This window comes from Sinohyriopsis cumingii, chromosome 5 (assembly GCF_028554795.1).
Source record: "Sinohyriopsis cumingii isolate HCF-2022 chromosome 5, ASM2855479v2, whole genome shotgun sequence".
NCBI lineage: Eukaryota > Metazoa > Mollusca > Bivalvia > Unionida > Unionidae > Sinohyriopsis > Sinohyriopsis cumingii.
The window spans coordinates 126,096,456-126,115,031 of NC_142965.1; the positions used below are offsets into that span (position 1 = coordinate 126,096,456).

The 18,576-nt window shown below is 34.5% G+C and overlaps 1 protein-coding gene across 1 annotated transcript in view; it reads right to left on the bottom strand.

The window, feature by feature from the left end:
- The window catches only part of LOC149800143 (uncharacterized), a 154,357-nt gene that overhangs the window by 62,731 nt on the left and 73,050 nt on the right, over window positions 1-18,576 (bottom strand). The window contains exons 10-17 of the mRNA XM_089959742.1: window positions 16,326-16,445; window positions 15,918-16,031; window positions 14,230-14,409; window positions 12,450-12,557; window positions 9,348-9,473; window positions 7,495-7,657; window positions 1,681-1,781; window positions 372-449 (exon numbers count right to left, since the gene is read on the bottom strand). Of these exons, the coding sequence (XP_089815868.1) occupies window positions 372-449; window positions 1,681-1,781; window positions 7,495-7,657; window positions 9,348-9,473; window positions 12,450-12,557; window positions 14,230-14,409; window positions 15,918-16,031; window positions 16,326-16,445 (990 nt within the window). The remainder of the gene's footprint in view (window positions 1-371; window positions 450-1,680; window positions 1,782-7,494; window positions 7,658-9,347; window positions 9,474-12,449; window positions 12,558-14,229; window positions 14,410-15,917; window positions 16,032-16,325; window positions 16,446-18,576) is intronic.

Consider the following 18,576-nt stretch of genomic DNA (forward strand, 5'->3'; position numbering starts at 1 on the left):
GATGTTAATACAATCCATGACAGCAGAGAAATGTGATGTTGATACAATCCATGATGCAGGGGTAATGTGATGTTAATACAATACATGATACAGGGGTAATGTGATGTTATTACAATACATGGAACAGGGCTAATGTGATGTTAATGTACTCCATGATAAGGGGAAATTTTATATTAATACAATCAACAATACCAGAGCAATGTGACTTTGATACAATCCATGATACTGGGGTCATCTGATCTTAACACAATCCAAACACATGAGACTCAAAGTGCAAAATTTTACTCTGTCTTATGCCTTGTGTAATGCAAAATCTACACTGGGACCTAGATGTTTTGGCACAATCCAAGTACACACTCTTTCAATCTAACCTTATATTCCTCTGTCTGCTGGGTGAGGTGCTCTATCTGACCCCTCATTTGAGCATCAGAGGTTCTCTGTTCTGTCTCCTGAAAAACATACAAGACCAATCCTTTTATTTTATACTGACAGATGTAAGTTTAATGTAAGTAAATGAAACCTAAGGAAAGGTAATATAGCTTCTTTGGTTGATTTTAATTAAGATGTTTCTGGATAAATAATTTCATCCGAATGAGATGGTCATGGATTCAGAAAGAAGAATGAACATTCAGTACTGTGGAAAAAAGATGACTACACAAGAATCAAAAACTGATTAATATCTTAATGAAGTGGAAAAAAATAATCTCATTATACATTTTCATACCTTTTGAAATCGTTCATGTTTCAGTATAACAGTTTTGAAATAATGCAAGTTTCAGTATAACAGTTTTGAAATAATGCTCGTTTCAGTATAACAGTTTTGAAATAATGCACGTTTCAGTATAAGTTTTGAAATAATGCATGTTTCAGTATAACAGTTTTGAAATAAAGCAGGTTTCAGTATAACAGTTTTAAAATAATGTACATTTTAGTAAGTATAACAGTTTTGAAATAATGCATGTTTCAGTATAACAGTTTTGAAATAATGCATGTTTCAGAATAACAGTTTTGAAATAAAGCAGGTTTCAGTATAACAGTTTTAAAATAATGTACGTTTTTGTAAGTATAACAGTTTTGAAATAATGCATGTTCAAGTATAACAGTTTTGAAATTATGCATGTTTCAGTATAACAGTTTTGAAATAATGCATGTTTCAGTATAACAGTTTTGAAATAATGCATGTTTCAGTATAACAGTTTTGAAATAATGCATGTTTCAGTATAACAGTTTTGAAATAAAGCAGGTTTCAGTATAACAGTTTTAAAATAATGTACGTTTTAGTAAGTATAACAGTTTTGAAATAATGCATGTTTCCATATAACAGTTTTGAAATAATGCATGTTCAAGTATAACAGTTTTGAAATTATGCATGTTTCAGTATAACAGTTCTGAAATAATGCATGTTTAAGTATAACAGTTTTGAAATCATGCATGTTTAAGTATAACAGTTTTAAAATTATGCATGTTTCAGTATAACAGTTTTGAAATAATGCATGTCTCAGTATAACAGTTTTGAAATAATGTACATTTTAGTATAACAGTTTTGAAACAAATGCATGTTTCCTTATAACAGTTTTGATGTTATTCATGTTTCCTTATAACAGTTTTGATGTTATGCATGTTTCCTCATAACAGTTTTAATGTTATAGGGCTGTTGTCCATTTTCATTCAGATGCTCACCCACTTCTTGGCATCAGCCAGATCCTTCTTTGTCTTGACTAAGAGTTGTTTAAGTTTGTTTCCTCTGTCTTCTGCCTGAAGCCTCTGTTCTTCAATGGCATCTACACAAAGTAACAAGCAGAGATCATACACTCTCAGTTAAGTCTCATTTACCTTATATCTATTCACTTGCATCCATGCATATCAATCAACAATGGTTTGTTGTTTCTGTTGATCTTCAGGCATACATTTTAAGTATGAAAACACTCAAATCACCAAAATGAGGAGCAAAACCCTGACTGCCCCATTGCCAAAATGCATTAGACAAGATGGTTAATAGCATATTCACTTCAGATTGAAATTTTTCATTCTTAATGTGGGTACAGATGCTGCATAGAACGTGTGCAGTTTGAACTGGTGGTGTGACATGTGTGCAGTTTAAACTAGTGGTGTGCCATGTGAGCAGTTTAAATTTGTGGTGACGTGTGCAGTTTAAATTGGGGGTGTGACATGTGTGCAGTTTATACTAGTAGTGTGACACATGTGCAGTTTAAACTGGTAGTGTGACATGTGTGCAGTTTAACCTGGTGGTGTGACATGTGCAGTTTAAACAAGTGGTGTGCCATGTGAGCAGTTTGAATTAGTGGTGTTATGTGTGCAGTTTAAATTGGCGGTGTGACGTGTGTAGTTTATACTGGTAGTGTGACATGTGAGCAGTTTATACTGGTAGTGTGACATGTTTGCTGTTTAACCTGGTGGTGTGACATGTGTGCAGTTTAAACTAGTGGTGTGCCATGTGAGCAGTTTAAATTTGGTGTGACGTGTGCAGTTTAAATTGTTCCTCCTTTATTGATACTGACCGCCATGCATAGCTAATCGTGTGCTGAAAAATGGCGTTAAACCCCACAACAACAAGAACAGTTTAAATTGGCAGTGTGATGTGTGCAGTTTATACTGGTAGTGTGACATGTGTGCAGTTGAAACTGGTAATGTGACATGTGGGCAGTTTAAACTAGTTGTGAGATGTGTTTAGTTTAAACTAATGGTGTGACATGTGTGCAGTTTAAACTGGTGGTGTTACATGTGTGCAGTTCAAACTAGCAGTGTGTTGGGTGTGCAGTTTAAACTAGCTGTGTGTTGGGTGTGCAGTATCAACAAGTAGTGTGATATGTGTGCAGTACAGACTAGTAGTGTGACATGTGTGCAGTACAGACTAGTAGTGTGACATGTGTGCAGTACAGACTAGTAGTGTGACGTGTGCAGTACAGACTAGTAGTGTGACATGCTTGTAGAATAAAACAGTAGTGTGATATGTGTGTAGTATAAACTAGTAGTCATATGTGTACAGTATAAACTAGTAGTGTGATATGTGTACAGTATAAACTAGTAGTGTGGTATGTGTACAGTATAAACTAGTAGTGTGATATGTGTGTATTATAAACTAGTAGTGATATGTGTGCAGTATAAACTAGTAGTGTGATATGTGTACAGTATAAACTAGTAGTGTGGTATGTGTACAGTATAAACTAGTAGTGTGATATGTGTGTATTATAAACTAGTAGTGATATGTGTACAGCATAAACTAGTAGTGTGATATGTGTACCGTATAAACTAGTAGTGTAATATGTGTGTATTATAAACTAGTAGTGATATGTGTACAGTATAAACTAGTAGTGTGATATGTGTACCGTATAAACTAGTAGTGTAATATGTGTGTATTATAAACTAGTAGTGATATGTGTACAGTATAAACTAGTAGTGTGGTATGTGTACAGTATAAACTAGTAGTGTGATATGTGTGTATTATAAACTAGTAGTGATATGTGTACAGTATAAACTAGTAGTGTGATATGTGTACAGTATAAACTAGTAGTGACATGTGTACAGTATAAACTAGTAGTGTGATATGTGTGTATTATAAACTAGTAGTGATATGTGTACAGTATAAACTAGTAGTGTGATATGTGTACAGTATAAACTAGTAGTGATATGTGTACATTTTATGCTAGTGATAAGATGACAAATGGAAATAATCAAATATTCATCAGAACATAAATGACCAACTTTCATGATATTATTTCTCATAATAAAAAAACAAATTATGTCTATTACTTTTGTCACTAAATAATTACGTTTGGGTTCAAAATGATTTAAGTCCATCTTCTTTCCATCTGTATGTATGTGTGTGTCTATATATATCTTTATTATTACAACAAACCACATATATGTTAACATTTTTACACAAACACAAAATATTAATAAATATTAATATTTTGATATAATTGTTTATTTTCTGGGTTATATAAAATTATTTTGAACTGAATGTAATATTTTAGCAAGGTGAATAAAGTATGACAAAAATATGCAATCATTATAATTATTTTCCATCTTAAACGTTAGAGAATACAGGCAACTTAACCATAACCAAGTATATGGAAAATAATATTAGCATGAATAATATAGAAAATATCTCCTAACGATTAAAACTGATTCTTGATTGGTTATGAACATCTATCTTTAATTTTCAAGAGATTGCATACACTAGTTTATATATGCAATCGAAATATCAATTTAACTGATCATGAGTATGTGAGAAAGTTTGCCAGTAGCTAATCGCGGGTTGGTGGTTCTTTCCAGGGTTTTCCCGGGTTCTTCCTCCACCATTAATACTGGCTGCCATGTATAGCCTATTGTGTGCTGACTAATGGCGTTACACCCAACAACAACAACAACAAATAGATCAAGAACATGAATTTTGTACTTGACTGTAAATTACTATGAACTGAACCCATTTATCCAAAAATATCTTTATAAGTTTAAAGGCCAAGATATTTGTGTTAGATTTAATAACGTCAGACTGAACATGTTTGATCTTTGCTTGCCGAAACTATTAACCAAGAACAGATTGTATATTTAAAGACAAATTTGATGTGACTTAATTTTACACATGTCATGTGATCTACAGAAATTAATTAATGCCGAGTAGGGATAATTCAAGATTGATTTTACATATGTATGGTGATGCAATGAGATGAATTTATTCTGTGAAGGGATAATTAGGGACTTTGGATGTATTTGTCTCAATTTAAAGAAAAGTATTGCATTGGGGAAAAATGATCAGCTTCCTTATGAAAGTATTAAAAGTGTATGATACACAAATGAAAAATGACCCATGTGTACTTTCTGTACCCATATCATCTCCATTTATAAAATGTAACATATGACAACAATTATAAATAGTGGTATTATGAAATGTTAGTTACTTCAGTGAGTAATAAACAAAATATTATACAGGTGTTTAGTTTTTATTTTTCAGTTCCACTGATATCTTACACTTCAAACAAGGTGAAAATACATGTATTTGAATCACTGTATTAACACAAAATGGCTTGTGTAAATTAGTTTTAACTGATGGATCATACTTACTGTATTAAAATGCATCAATGGAAATTAAATTACTTATGGTGTTAACACTGTACATTCTTTGTTTTGTAAAAAAATGTTTTGAAAATCGCTTTGGTGGCATGTTCTACATGGGGACACTGGCTTTTATGACCTGGTCAACACGTGTACAAGATCACCATTTTTGTGGGGTGTTCCACATGAGGCTCCCATGGCCTGTTCAGGGTACTGGCTCTTATCCTGTTCTAGAAAGTCACTGGATCTTGTGACCTGTTTTACTTATGGGGTTTTACTTATCACCAAAACAAAAGATAATTATTAGGTAGATGCACAATAAGAGATCTGTTCACACTGAAACATCTCTTACATACTGGCTTAATGATGCCCTCAAGTCAAAATTATTATGGATACCCAGTGGTATTGCACCCATCCAGAGTCCTACAAGTTCTCCAATTTTTTTCCAGGCCTGCCTCATGCTAGCTCCTGTGCAAAGATGAATACAACTAACTCCCATAATAATAATCATGTTGGTCTCGACCCTTTCTAGTGATTACCAACTTAGTCTCAAGCCTTTTTTGTGATTATCAACATGGTCTCAGGCCTTTTATATGACGACCAATTTGGCTTAAAGCCTTTTATGCAGCAACCTACATGGTCTCAAGCCTTTTATATGGGACCAACATGGTGTCAGGCCTTTTATGTGGTGACCAATTTGGACTAAAGCCTTTTATGCAGTAACCATCATGGTCTCAAGCCTTTTACATGGAGACCAACTTGATCTCAGGCCTTTTATATGGTGACCAACCTGGCCTAAAGCAGCTGTGCCCAACCTGTAGCCCAGCCCTTCACATTTGAGGCCTGTGTAATGTAGGCTATCCATTTGAAAATATGTATTTTAATTAATAAGCATAATTAGTAAAAGGCTGGATGCACCTATCTAATTTACTTTAATTAATAAGCATAATTAGTAAAAGGTTGGATGCACCTATCTAATGTATTTTAATTAATAAACATAATTAGTAAAAAGTTTGATGCACCTATCTAACGTATTTTAATTAATAAGCATAATTAGTAAAAGGTTGGATGCACCTATCTAATGTATTTTAATTAATAAGCATAATTAGTAAAAGGTTGGATGCACCTATCTAATGTATTTTAATTAATAAGCATAATTAGTAAAAGGTTGCACCTATCTAATGTATTTTAATTAATATGCATAATTAGTAAAAGGCTGAATGCACCTATCTAATTTATTTTAATTAATATGCATAATTAGTAAAAGGTTGGATGCACCTATCTAATGTATTTTAATTAATATGCATAATTAGTAAAAGGCTGAATGCACCTATCTAATTTAATTTAATTAATATGCATAATTAGTAAAAGGCTGAATGCACCTATCTAATGTATTTTAATTAATAAGCATAATTAGTAAAAGGTTGGATGCACCTAATTTATTTTAATTAATAAGCATAATTAGTGAAAGGTTGGATGCACCTATCTAAAACCTTTTATGCAGCAATCAACTTGGTCTCAAGCCTTTAATATGGTGACCAACTTGGTCTCAAGTCTTTAATATGGTGACCAACTTGGTCTAAAGTCTTTTGTAGTATGACCATCTTGGTCTCATGCCTTTAATGTGGTGACCAACTTGGTCTAAAGTCTTTTGTAGTATGACCATCTTGGTCTCATGCCTTTAATATGGTGACCAACTTGGTCTCAAGCCTTTAATGTGGTGACCAACTTGATCTCAAGCCTTTAGCAGTGTGACCATCTTGGTCTTAAGTCATTTAAAATCATGCCAGCTTGGTCTCAAGTCTTTTATGTGTTTGCAATATGTTTGCCACTGTAGAGATATGGGCAATGTTTCTACAGAGCATACACATTACAGTAAGCTCTTTATTTTGCTAAGACTGGAAAATTAATCTTCTACTTGTGATTTAAAACTTTATCAGGAAAGTAATCTTACAAAGAATATTTTACAAAATATTTTGTTATTTCTCTGAATAAATCAACCAGCCTTAAGAAATCAAACAAACAATAACATATCAGGTCACGTGCACATGACCAAATCCAGTAAACACTGAAAAAGTGAAAATAATTTCTTAACATTGGAAACCATGTCAATTTATAATCAATCAATCATAAAATTGGATTACACTTTGTCCAACAGGTACAAGTCATACATAATGTCACTGCAAAGATATTTTATAAAGATAACATACATGTTTGATACAGACAGTCAATGTTGGTGCTGGGAGACAAATGCCATTATGTATCTGTTTTCCTCATTTTCTACCAAATAGCAAATATGAAAAGAATTTCATTATGACAAGAGTTGACTAGACATAGTTCAGGTATCAGAATTTGTTGACATTTAGTTTACATAAATGGTTACATTGTTAAATGTTCTGCATTCTGATTCACACTGACCTGCCTGTTCCTGAAGTACTTTTGTCCGCTCCTCTAATCTGTTTATCTCCATCCTGAGCTCACTAATGGTTTTGTCCCTGTCTGCAATCTGACCATTGAGTGCCTGCACTGTTCGCTCATAATCGGCTATCTCCAGATCCATCATGCTGCTCTGTGTCGCCTCCTATCAATAATGTGCAGGAAAGTAGAGCTGTTATATAAAATCCTGTCCCCACACTTGAACGACTTGTGTAAATTTTTTAACAATGTTTTATAAAAAAAATCACCGGAAGTCAGATCAGCAGCATTTTTATTTAGGGCCAACCACACATCGCATTAAGATTTTTAGTGAAATCCCCATGTAGATATGATTGTTTGTTCAGGAGCAGTAGGATCACAATTTACAAAATGGCCACCATGGTGACTATATTAGATTGTAATGGGCACGGTTTTTATACAAGCATTTGTTCTTGTGGGTTCTAATGGCACTTTTAACACATTATTGGGCATATCATGCTGAGGTAATAGGTATGTGTATGTGATTTGGAATTTTAACAATTTTTCAGTCATATCGCTACAATGTCTGCAGTGTGGCAGTTTATAGTAATGGCTAGCACTATGTTGCAGACATGTTGCATGATGTCCCACCCAGTAACATTATCCTGACACCAGGCCGACCAGTCCTAACATTCACCTCTTAATGCTGAGTGCCAAGCAAGGAAGTTGTTAGTATCATTTTTGTACGACCTTGGTATGACTCAGCTGGGGATCGAACCCACGACCTCCCGCATCCGAGGCAGTGGGAGCTAAGTGCCTTTCCCAATGATACACAGAAGCAGCCAATACTCTACAAAGTGAGCTACAATGGACTCCATTTTCATATAAAATCCACCAGACATCATAATAAGTCATCGGTGAAAACCCAATGCTGATATCACTATTCATTCAAGGAGTATTGATAACAAAATTGTTTTCAAGATTGCCACAAAGGTGGCCATATGCATGTCAGACTGGCATTTTCATTTAGGATCAACATCACAAGAAAAATTTCAGTGAGAACCACATGATGATATGAACAACCATTCAAAAGGAGCAGCTATTTTCAAGATGGCAACCATTGTGGCAATATTCGACCTGTGACAAGCACCATTTTCATTTAGGACTACTAGACATCATAAGAAGTCTGTACCTGAAAAAAGACTTGTCCATAAAATCACCCATTCACAAGAAGTAGCAAAAATGTTTTCACGATTACTGCCACTGTGGTTATACTGGATGTCTGAAGGGAGCCACTTTTATTTCATTGCAACTAGATATCATAAGAAGTCTCAACGTGAAAATCCCATGTCAATACCAGCATCTATACAGGAATAGTGATTAGAAGATTTTCATGCTGGCTTCCATGGAGGCGATAATGAATATCATATCAACACCATCTTCATTTAAACACAACTAGATACCATAACAGGAATAATAGTGACAAACACGTAGTTATGAACATCTGTTCAGTAGAAGTAACAGTAATGAGATTTTCAAGCTGGCGAACATACTGAATTTCTAACAGGCATCATTTTATTTTACTACCCACCATACATAACAAGACATGTTTTACCTAAACCCCAATGTCAATGTAACCATCAGTTCAGGAATAGCAATAACAAGATTTACATTGTAGCAAAACAATACTGGCTGTCAGATTGGCACCATATTCATTTAGGACCAACCAGACATTATAAGAAGTATTAGTGGAAAGCTCATTTTGATACGCCCATCCATTCAGGGGATGCAGAGATAACCAGAATTTCAAGACAGTCTGACAGAAGTATCCATTTTATGACTGGAAGTTGGTAAAAGTGTTTTCTGGGCATGTATACCTGTTTTGCCAACTCCAGTTCTTTCTGCAAAATCTGACTTTGCTCTTGCAGTCCTGTGACCACAGTTTTGTGCTTCTCTTCTTCATTTTTCAACCTTCCTTCCATCTCTTTCAATTTAGTTTCACTCTAAAAATCAGAAACACATAAACTTAAGTAAGAAAAACAAACATAAGTATCATATTCTTCATAAACAGCAACACTAACTTATTTATTAACATAGAAGTATTGAACAGGTAAATAAATGTCTCCCAATAAAATAAGAAATCATCAAGGACAATTTTAATCTTTCCAGTAAGAAAAATGTACAGAAAAAGAGCAGCTTTAATTTTTTCAGTTGTTGTTCTTGTTGGGTTTAACGCCATTTTTCAGCACTTGATAGGCGATGTATGGCGGCCAGTATTAATGGTGGAGGAAGAACCCGGGAAAACCCTGGGAAGAACCACCGACCCACAAGAAGCTACTGTCAAGCTTTCTCACATACCTACATTGGCTGAATCCTAGACTCGAACCCATGCAGACAGAGGTGAGATGGCAGTGATCTGTAATGGAGAGTGCTTTAGACCACTCGGCCACATGGGGCCCCAATTTCAGTTGTTACTATCAAAGAAACTTTAATTAAATTTCTCAGTTGACATTATAAAAGCAACAGTTGATGCAACTGGCCTTTGTTGAAGAAATATGAAGTATTATGAACTGTTACACCTAATACTGACCAATGTGAAGTAATCCTTGTATTGACTAATATGAAGTAATCCTTGTATTGACTAATGTGAAGTAATCCCCTTGTATTGACTAATGTGAAGTAATCCTTGTATTGACTAATGTGAAGTAATCCTTGTATTGACTAATGTGAAGTAATCCTTGTATTGACTAATGTGAAGTAATCCTTGTATTGACTAATGAGAAGTAATCCCCTTGTATTGACCAATGTGAAGTAATCCTTGTATTGACTAATGTGAAGTAATCCTTGTATTGACTAATGTGAAGTAATTCTTGTATTGACTAATGTGAAGTAATCATTGTATTGATCAATGAGAATTAATCCTTGTATAGACCAATGTGAAGTAATCCTTGTACAGTAATACCTCATGCATTCGCATTTCTGGATTCGCAAATTCACGGATTCGCGAAATTTTCATTGGTACCCTCTACGTATATGTTTTCTTTATTTTATTGAATTGTACCTTCGTTATATGACTTCTGTGACATATGAAGTTTACCTAGTTTACCTTCCTGACAATGACAAAGAAAACGTCAGTCATTAAGTTTACAGTCCCATTCGTTACTTGGTTTTACCTTACTGTGAGTGCAAAAGAAAACTGCAGCCAATGAATTAGTCTAGGGGTAATATTAGTATACATGTACCGTACTGTAAATGCGCTAGTGTAGCAAATACCCATTAGGCGATACTGTACTCTATTTTTATGTCAACGATTTATTTCTCTTTTTAAGGGTAATGTATTAAGCTAACTTTTAAATGAAATTAAAGTGCTTTGGGAGCATAATTTGGGTCATATTTAGGGTTTAAACCCTAGAAATAAGCATTTATTAGCATTTTTAGTGACTCGTACCAAACATTTGCGATTCCTCCTGATCCGCGACTGGTTCTGGAACCTAACCTCACGAATGTTTGAGGTATTACTGTAATGACTAATGTGAAGTAATCCTTGTATTGACTAATGTGAAGTAATCTTTGTATTGACTAATGTGAAGTAATCCTTGTATTGACTAATGTGAAATAATCCCCTTGTATTGACTAATGTGAAGTAATCCTTGTATTGACCAATGTGAAGTAATCCTTCTATTGACTAATGTGAAGTAATCCTTGTACTGACTAATGTGAAGTAATCCCCTTGTATTGACTAATGTGAAGTAATCCTTCTATTGACTAATGTGAAGTAATCCTTGTACTGACTAATGTGAAGTAATCCCCTTGTATTGACTAATGTGTAGAAATCCTTGTATTGACTAATGTGAAGTAATCCTTGTATTGACTAATGTGAAGTAATCCTTGTATTGACTAATGTGAAGTAATCCCCTTGTATATACTAAAGTGAAGTAATCCTTGTATTGACCAATGAGAATTAATCCTTGTATATACTAAAGTGTAGGTCAATATAATTGGTTTGCAAGTTCATGTAGCTTCATCTTTCCTGAATAAAGGTCTACAGTCATACCATATTTCACTAGTATCACATACCGTAATACAATGCTATATCATATACCACAGCCTATCACATACCATAATATAGTGCTCTGATATCACATACCATAATATAGTGCTCTGATATCACATACCATAGTATAATATCACATACCACAATATATCAAATACCATAATATAATACTATGATATCTCACAGCATATCATATGTATATTTATAATATATTACATGATGTAAGAACTACCAAAAGAGTCTGCTCTTAAATCATATAATATCCATTACTGACCTCTGTCAAGGAGAATGTGAGGATTTATGAACCTATAAAATTAATGTTATATTGACTGAGCAAAGCAGAAGTCAATTTAATAAGTTCGAAACAAAACTGTTCTGCTTTGGTTTTGTGGTTTATGGCACATCAACACATGTATGTTATTTACTGCAAGGCAATTAGATCATGAAAAAGTGCCACAAAAGCAATTACACAATACTGTCGTATGATGATGTCATCTTGTAAAGTGCAAAAGAAACAATGGCATCACATTATAACATGATAATGCTCTCTGTAACAAAATGCCACAGAAACATAAACAGCAATATACACACTGTGTAACAGTGCCACAGAAACCACTGACACTATACTGTAGCATGATGGTGATTTGTGTAACACAGAAACACATTAAGAAGATCCAACACAAAAAGAGTTAGCATTTTACTAATTCCTCAACAAAGTCATAAAACTATAAACTTAGTATTTGAGGATTTCAGAATATTTTATTTAGTTTTAGTGGATCTCTTTTTCTAAAAAGGCTGCCATCACCTTAATTAACTTAGACAGGCAAGAAATATTTAAAAACTGATCTTAATAAATATCCTAAAGCAATTAAAATCTATTCAACAAATGCCACCAAATTCTCCAATCTGTATATGTATTAAGTACCTGCTGTTTTTCCTTTTGAATTTCTTCTTTCTGTATCCGGTTAGCATCTCTCTCCTGTTCTAATGTTTTCAGCAAAGTCCTCAGTTCACCGATTTCACCCTCTTGAATCTACCAACAAACACATATTTTATCACAAGGCCAGTCTCATTTAACCTTACTTTCACATGACTCTGTGAGGTCTCTTGTCATACTAGGTTCTGGTCAAGTCTTTGTTGATCACCTTTACCAATATAATACATTTTTTGCTCAAACTTTGTAAAATTTAAACAACAAATATTTCTCACTCTATAAAATCTTACAAAAGCTTAATGCCTGTGTCCATCGAGCCAAAATTATTTTGTTATCCTAAAATGGTACAATTAAAGAGCTGATGCCAATGCACTCAATCTTTATATGAAGCACAATGTCATTTCATTATCACAATGACAGCATATTTATCATTTGTCAGTGATATCACAGCACCACACAAGAGTATCAAAACAGGCCAAAACACACACCTCACTACTGGTTTATACTATGAAAATATTTAAAACAGGAAAAACATCCGTTCATCTGAACTTCAAGGGATCCATATGTGGTAGTCACTATAGTTTGGTTGATGAAGAACCCAGGAAGAACAACTGACCCATACGAAGCTAAAGGCCATCTTTTTCATATACCCACACTGGTCAAACCAGACTCAAACTTCATGCACTAATGTGAACTAAGTAAGAAATCAGTAAAGCCGAATGTCTTAGACTACCCAGGGCCCCCATATGACACAGACCAGATGGTTATAAGCTGATTAAAAGGAATCTAATTTTGTCTGCAAAATTTTGAGTTAGCTAATATAACTTGCTGCAATTTCAAAGAATAAGTTATTACATTCTGAATATTAAAATGCTTTGAAGTAATGGTCCCTATATCATGCAAAGAAAGGGGTTGTGCCTCACATGCCTGCATGCATTAAAAAAGGAGTAATGTTACAGTAGTCCTCCAACAAGATTGAGTTCAAATCTCATATGCTTTGAGGGTGGTCTACAGATTTGGACAATGAAAACCCTGGAGGCAGGTGGAGCGGAAGATTAATGTTTAATATAAACTAAATATAACTCAGAAATTATAAGACCAGCATGTTTGAGAATTGGCATGTATGTGTAATTACTGACCCAGTGTCAATGCATCAGATGGACATTTCAATTGGACACCCGAATCATGCACTGGGAACATATAGTTGTGTCTCCCAAAATCATAACTAAGAAATAATGAAGGTCCAACTTTTTCATTTAATGGGTGTGAAAATATGACTTTTAAGTTGCAACTACCTTTGGCCCCTAGTTCTAGTTTTCACCCTGGGATTTTAACCTAGAAGCACAGTTTTTTTGTGGCTGGAACAAAACAGGGTAATGAAGTGATACATGTCTTCCAAACTATCAATGTTTTTTAAACATCTTCTGCCAAGATATTATTACCAGCAACAATAAGGTTAAATGATTATGTCTTCCCATACCTAAATCTGGGTCACATGGCTGCTTAAGTTTTCTCAGTGTTCTATGTCAAAAGGCAACAGAAGTGCAGATTTCTGTAGGAAGGGATATATATCTACCACAAACTAACCATCGACTCAAATCAGAAATGGCAAGTAACATTTTTACTATGTAGGAGCAGATAAACTGGAGCAAACCACATAAGGCACCTATCTGAAGGATAAAACATATAGCTAGGGCAGGACTGGAACCAAATACCTTCCAATACCTACCATCAGGCTGCACTGTCTCTAAAGTCAAGGGCACATACTGACCTTAACCTGACCAATAAGCTGCTGTATCTGTCTGTTCAGCTTGTCCTTCTCCTCCTTGTTATTATCCAAATTCCACTTTAGTTCTGTCAGCTGTTGAATCGTCTTCTCCAGGTCAGCCTTGTATGCCTCTGCAGTCTGATGCTCCCTTTCCAGCTCCTTCAACATGCTATCAAACCGCTCCTGAGGTGTTTGTATAAAGCATATTGATGTGAATAGGTATGGCTCACATGCAACAATCAGCCTTCAGACTGAACACAAACTATGTATGTACAATGAACCTGTATTTTTATCAGTATTTTGGGACAAGAAAGAAAAATATATAAATTGTGACAGTCTCACTGTCTTCAATTTTCAAAGAAGTCAACTTACTTGAAAGAGTGATGTATACAAATATTTGGTCATTACCAGTAAATTAAAATAAAAGTACCTTTAATACTGCTACATGTTTTATTTGTCAAAAACAAAATACTGAAAGTGAAATGATACAAATACTGTGTTATATGATAATCAATGTGAAATAATACAAATACTGTGTCATACAATAACCAAAGTGAAATGATACAAATATTGTGTCATGCGATAATCAATATGAAATGGTACAAATATTGTATCATTAGATAATCATAGTGAAATGATACAAAGACTGTGTCATTAGATAATCAAAGTGAAATGATACAAATATTGTGTCATGCGATAATCAATATGAAATGATACAAAAATTGTATCATTAGATAATCATAGTGAAATGATACAAATACTGTGTCATTAGATAATCAAAGTGAAATGATACAAATATTGTATCTTTAGATAATCATAGTGAAATGATACAAATATTGTCATTAGATAATCAAAGTGAAATAATACAAATACTGTATCTTTAGATAATCATAGTGAAATGATACAAATACTGTGTCATTAGATAATCAAAGTGAAATGATGCAAATTAATAAATTGATTAATAGGTAATAAAGTAAAACTGAAATAAAATATTGAACAACAATCCATCCAATAAACAAAGAACAAAACGCAAACAACAAGGGCCTCATTCCCTGTAGCTTCTTACTGAATAAGATGTGCCTATATGGTGACCAGTACCCTGTCTCATTTATAGGGTGGACTGTCACATGGTTATCTGTACCCTATTTCATAGGCTGGACTGTCATATAGTTAGCAGTACCCCGTCTTCTTTACGGGATGGATTGCCAGATAGTTACAGTACCCTGTCTACTTTATTGCATGGACTGTCATATGGTTACCAAGACCCTGTCTATTTCATAGGATGGATTGTCATATGGTTACCAGTACCCTGTCTACTTTATAGGATGGACTGTCATATCATTGCCAGTACCCTGTCTATTTCATAGCATGGACTGTCATATAGTTATCAGTACCCTATCTACTTTATGGGATGGATTGTCAGATAGTCACCAGTACCCTGTCTACTTTATAGCATGGACTGTCATATCGTTGCCAGTACCCTGTCTATTTCATAGGATGGATTGTCATATGGTTACCAGTATCCTGTCTACTTTATAGCATGGACTGCCATATGGTTGCCAGTACCATATTTCATAGGATGGATTGTCATGTGGTTACCAGTATCCTGTCTACTTTATAACATGGATTGTCATTATCCTTGCTATAATGAACCAACTTATGAAAATACAAACAGGTGCTAAGGAGTATACCTGTAAATCGGCATTCTGTTTGCCATCCAGCTGGCTGTTAAGAGATTCCACCTGCTGCTGCAGTGAAACAGTTTCTGCCCTGAATTTCTTTAATTCCTCACTGGCAGCATCAAACTGAAAAATAGCAATATCCCACACAGTCTGATAATTATTTACCAATGTATGCGATTAGGTAATTACTGTACTTACCTGGGTCTTCATGTCCACCTGATCTGGTATTGACAAGTCTGTCTGTACTCATGTCCATCTATACAAATGTGCTTACATACAATAATGTCTACATCTGTCTATCAAATGAAATTCGTCTTACTGTCTGTCAGGTCCTTCATGGTTTTGATACAGACTGTGTCTGTCTGTCAGTCTTCCTATTTAAATAGGTGCATTAATGTGGACACTTATAATACTGACCTTAGTTTTCATATCTGCCAGATCCTTTTTGGTTTTGACAGCAAGAGTCTTCAGTTTGTTGCACATCTCTTCCCTCTCCTTTAAGGCACTTTGCACTTTCTGCAGTTCCCCTTCTGATGCCTGAATCAATACATCAAACAGAATATTTACACTGCTGGGGTGGGGTGGGGTTGAATAACATATGATCAAAAGACATAATATTAATGACTTAATCTTGTAATGACAGAAGACCAAAAATTAATGTTTAACATGACAACAACAACAAAATGAGTTCAAAAGAAAAAGAAAAATTATCAATTTATAATCTTCCATTCGTTTTCTGCATTTACATTTTAACCATTTTCAGGTAATACTTATAGCATGACCCATTTTTAACAGGTAAATATTATATCACACAAGTATCATAAGAATATACCTGCTATATAACGTAGGTTGGAGTTATGGGTTTAGTGCCATTTTTCAGCATTGCAGCCAGTATATTTGGTTCAGAAAGAACCTGGGAAAATCATGGGAACAGCAAACGACACACCGGCCATTACTGGCACATAACATACAACTACAATGCAACACAGGTAACATAAGACAGAACTAAAATTTAACACAGGTAACATAACAAGATACAATTAATACACAACACATATAACAAAAAAAGACATATGTCTGGTTCAAGTCTCAGGCTCGCCTAACATGGGTGAGAAAGCTTGCCAATAGCTTCTTGTGGGTCGTGGTTCTTCCCAGGTTTTTCCTGGGTTATTCGTGCACCAATTATATTGGTTATATGTATACCACATCTTGTACTGAAATATGGTGTTAAAACCCACAACAACAACATATCTGTTAAATAACAAATGTAACATAACAATACAGAAATAATATATAACACAGGCAAATTGTTCCTTGCAGTTATATTATTTTAGATTATAGCATACTTGTCAATACTGTTATAAATATCATTTTGATGTCTCATTAATGAAATGTCAGTCTTTTATAACAACAGTATGAAGGTCATCAATCAAATTCAGAGTACACAGCTGCTTGCTGCCAAGTCCACACAAATTGTTTGTTACAGCAAAATATCAAGGTGGAATAAAGACTACCAAGTCCACACAAATTGTTTGTTACAGCAAAATATCATGGTGGAATAAAGACTGCTGAGTCTGCACAAGGTTTCTGCTACAGCAATGTGTCAATTTAGAATAAAGAACTCCTAACTGCTAAGTCTACACAAAAACTGTTTGCTACAGCAATGTATCAATTTAGAATAAAGAAATCCTAATTGCTAAGTCTACACAAAAACTTTGCTACAGCAAGGTGTCAAAGTCGAATACACAACTGCTTGCTGAAGAGTCAAATCCTTACAAAATGTTTTATTTTTTACAGTAACATGTCAATGTTTTTTTCTTTAGCATCTAAGTTCATGATACCCTAAACCACATTCCAGCTTCAAGATCCATTCTTATTCAAATGCTTAATGGCAAAAGGTCCTGTCTCATAATATATCAAAACATAAATGACATTCTGAAGCGTGCAAAAAAACATTTTTTAAAATTAAAATGTTTTTTCAATAATACATACCTGTTCATAATACCTTAGGAAGAACAAATACTATCTCACAAATCCAGCCCTCCCAGGGTAAAAGTTTTTAGCTAACAAGCTAAAGGTTATCTTCCCACCTAGGTGGCAGTTAGAGTAATCTCCCCTAGATAAATGGATTGGTGTCAAATTTTGTGAATACTTCAGTAACTGATGGAGCATAAGACATGCTCTCTATATCTAAATAACGGGGGGGGGGGGGGGGATGAGAGGGTGTATGTGTATTATGATCAAGTAAGTATTATTGAAGAAATATATTCTGCTACAAAAAATTGGTTTCCTCTTCAAATACATTACACAATGATAATACATTTGGCTTTGAAAGGGAACATTTATGAAGCTGTCAAACAACCCAGGAAGGTAACCTGTTGTGCCATGGCTATAGGTCCTACCAAGTCGATATGAATCTTTTGGGATGAAAAATCATGAGAAAAAAATTGGTTTCTTTGTCAAAAACATTCTGCAATAATATGTTAGGAGAACAGGTAAGAGGTGGAGGTTACATCTTATCCTGGCAAGGCTATTTCCAGTCCCCTAAGGTATGTGAGATAGCTACTAGAAAACCTGAAAGGAGAAGAGACTCCATATATTAGGAAGTGGCTTTTAAAGGGAACATTACCATGAAGCTGTCTAATGATGCAGGAAGGTGACCCGTTGA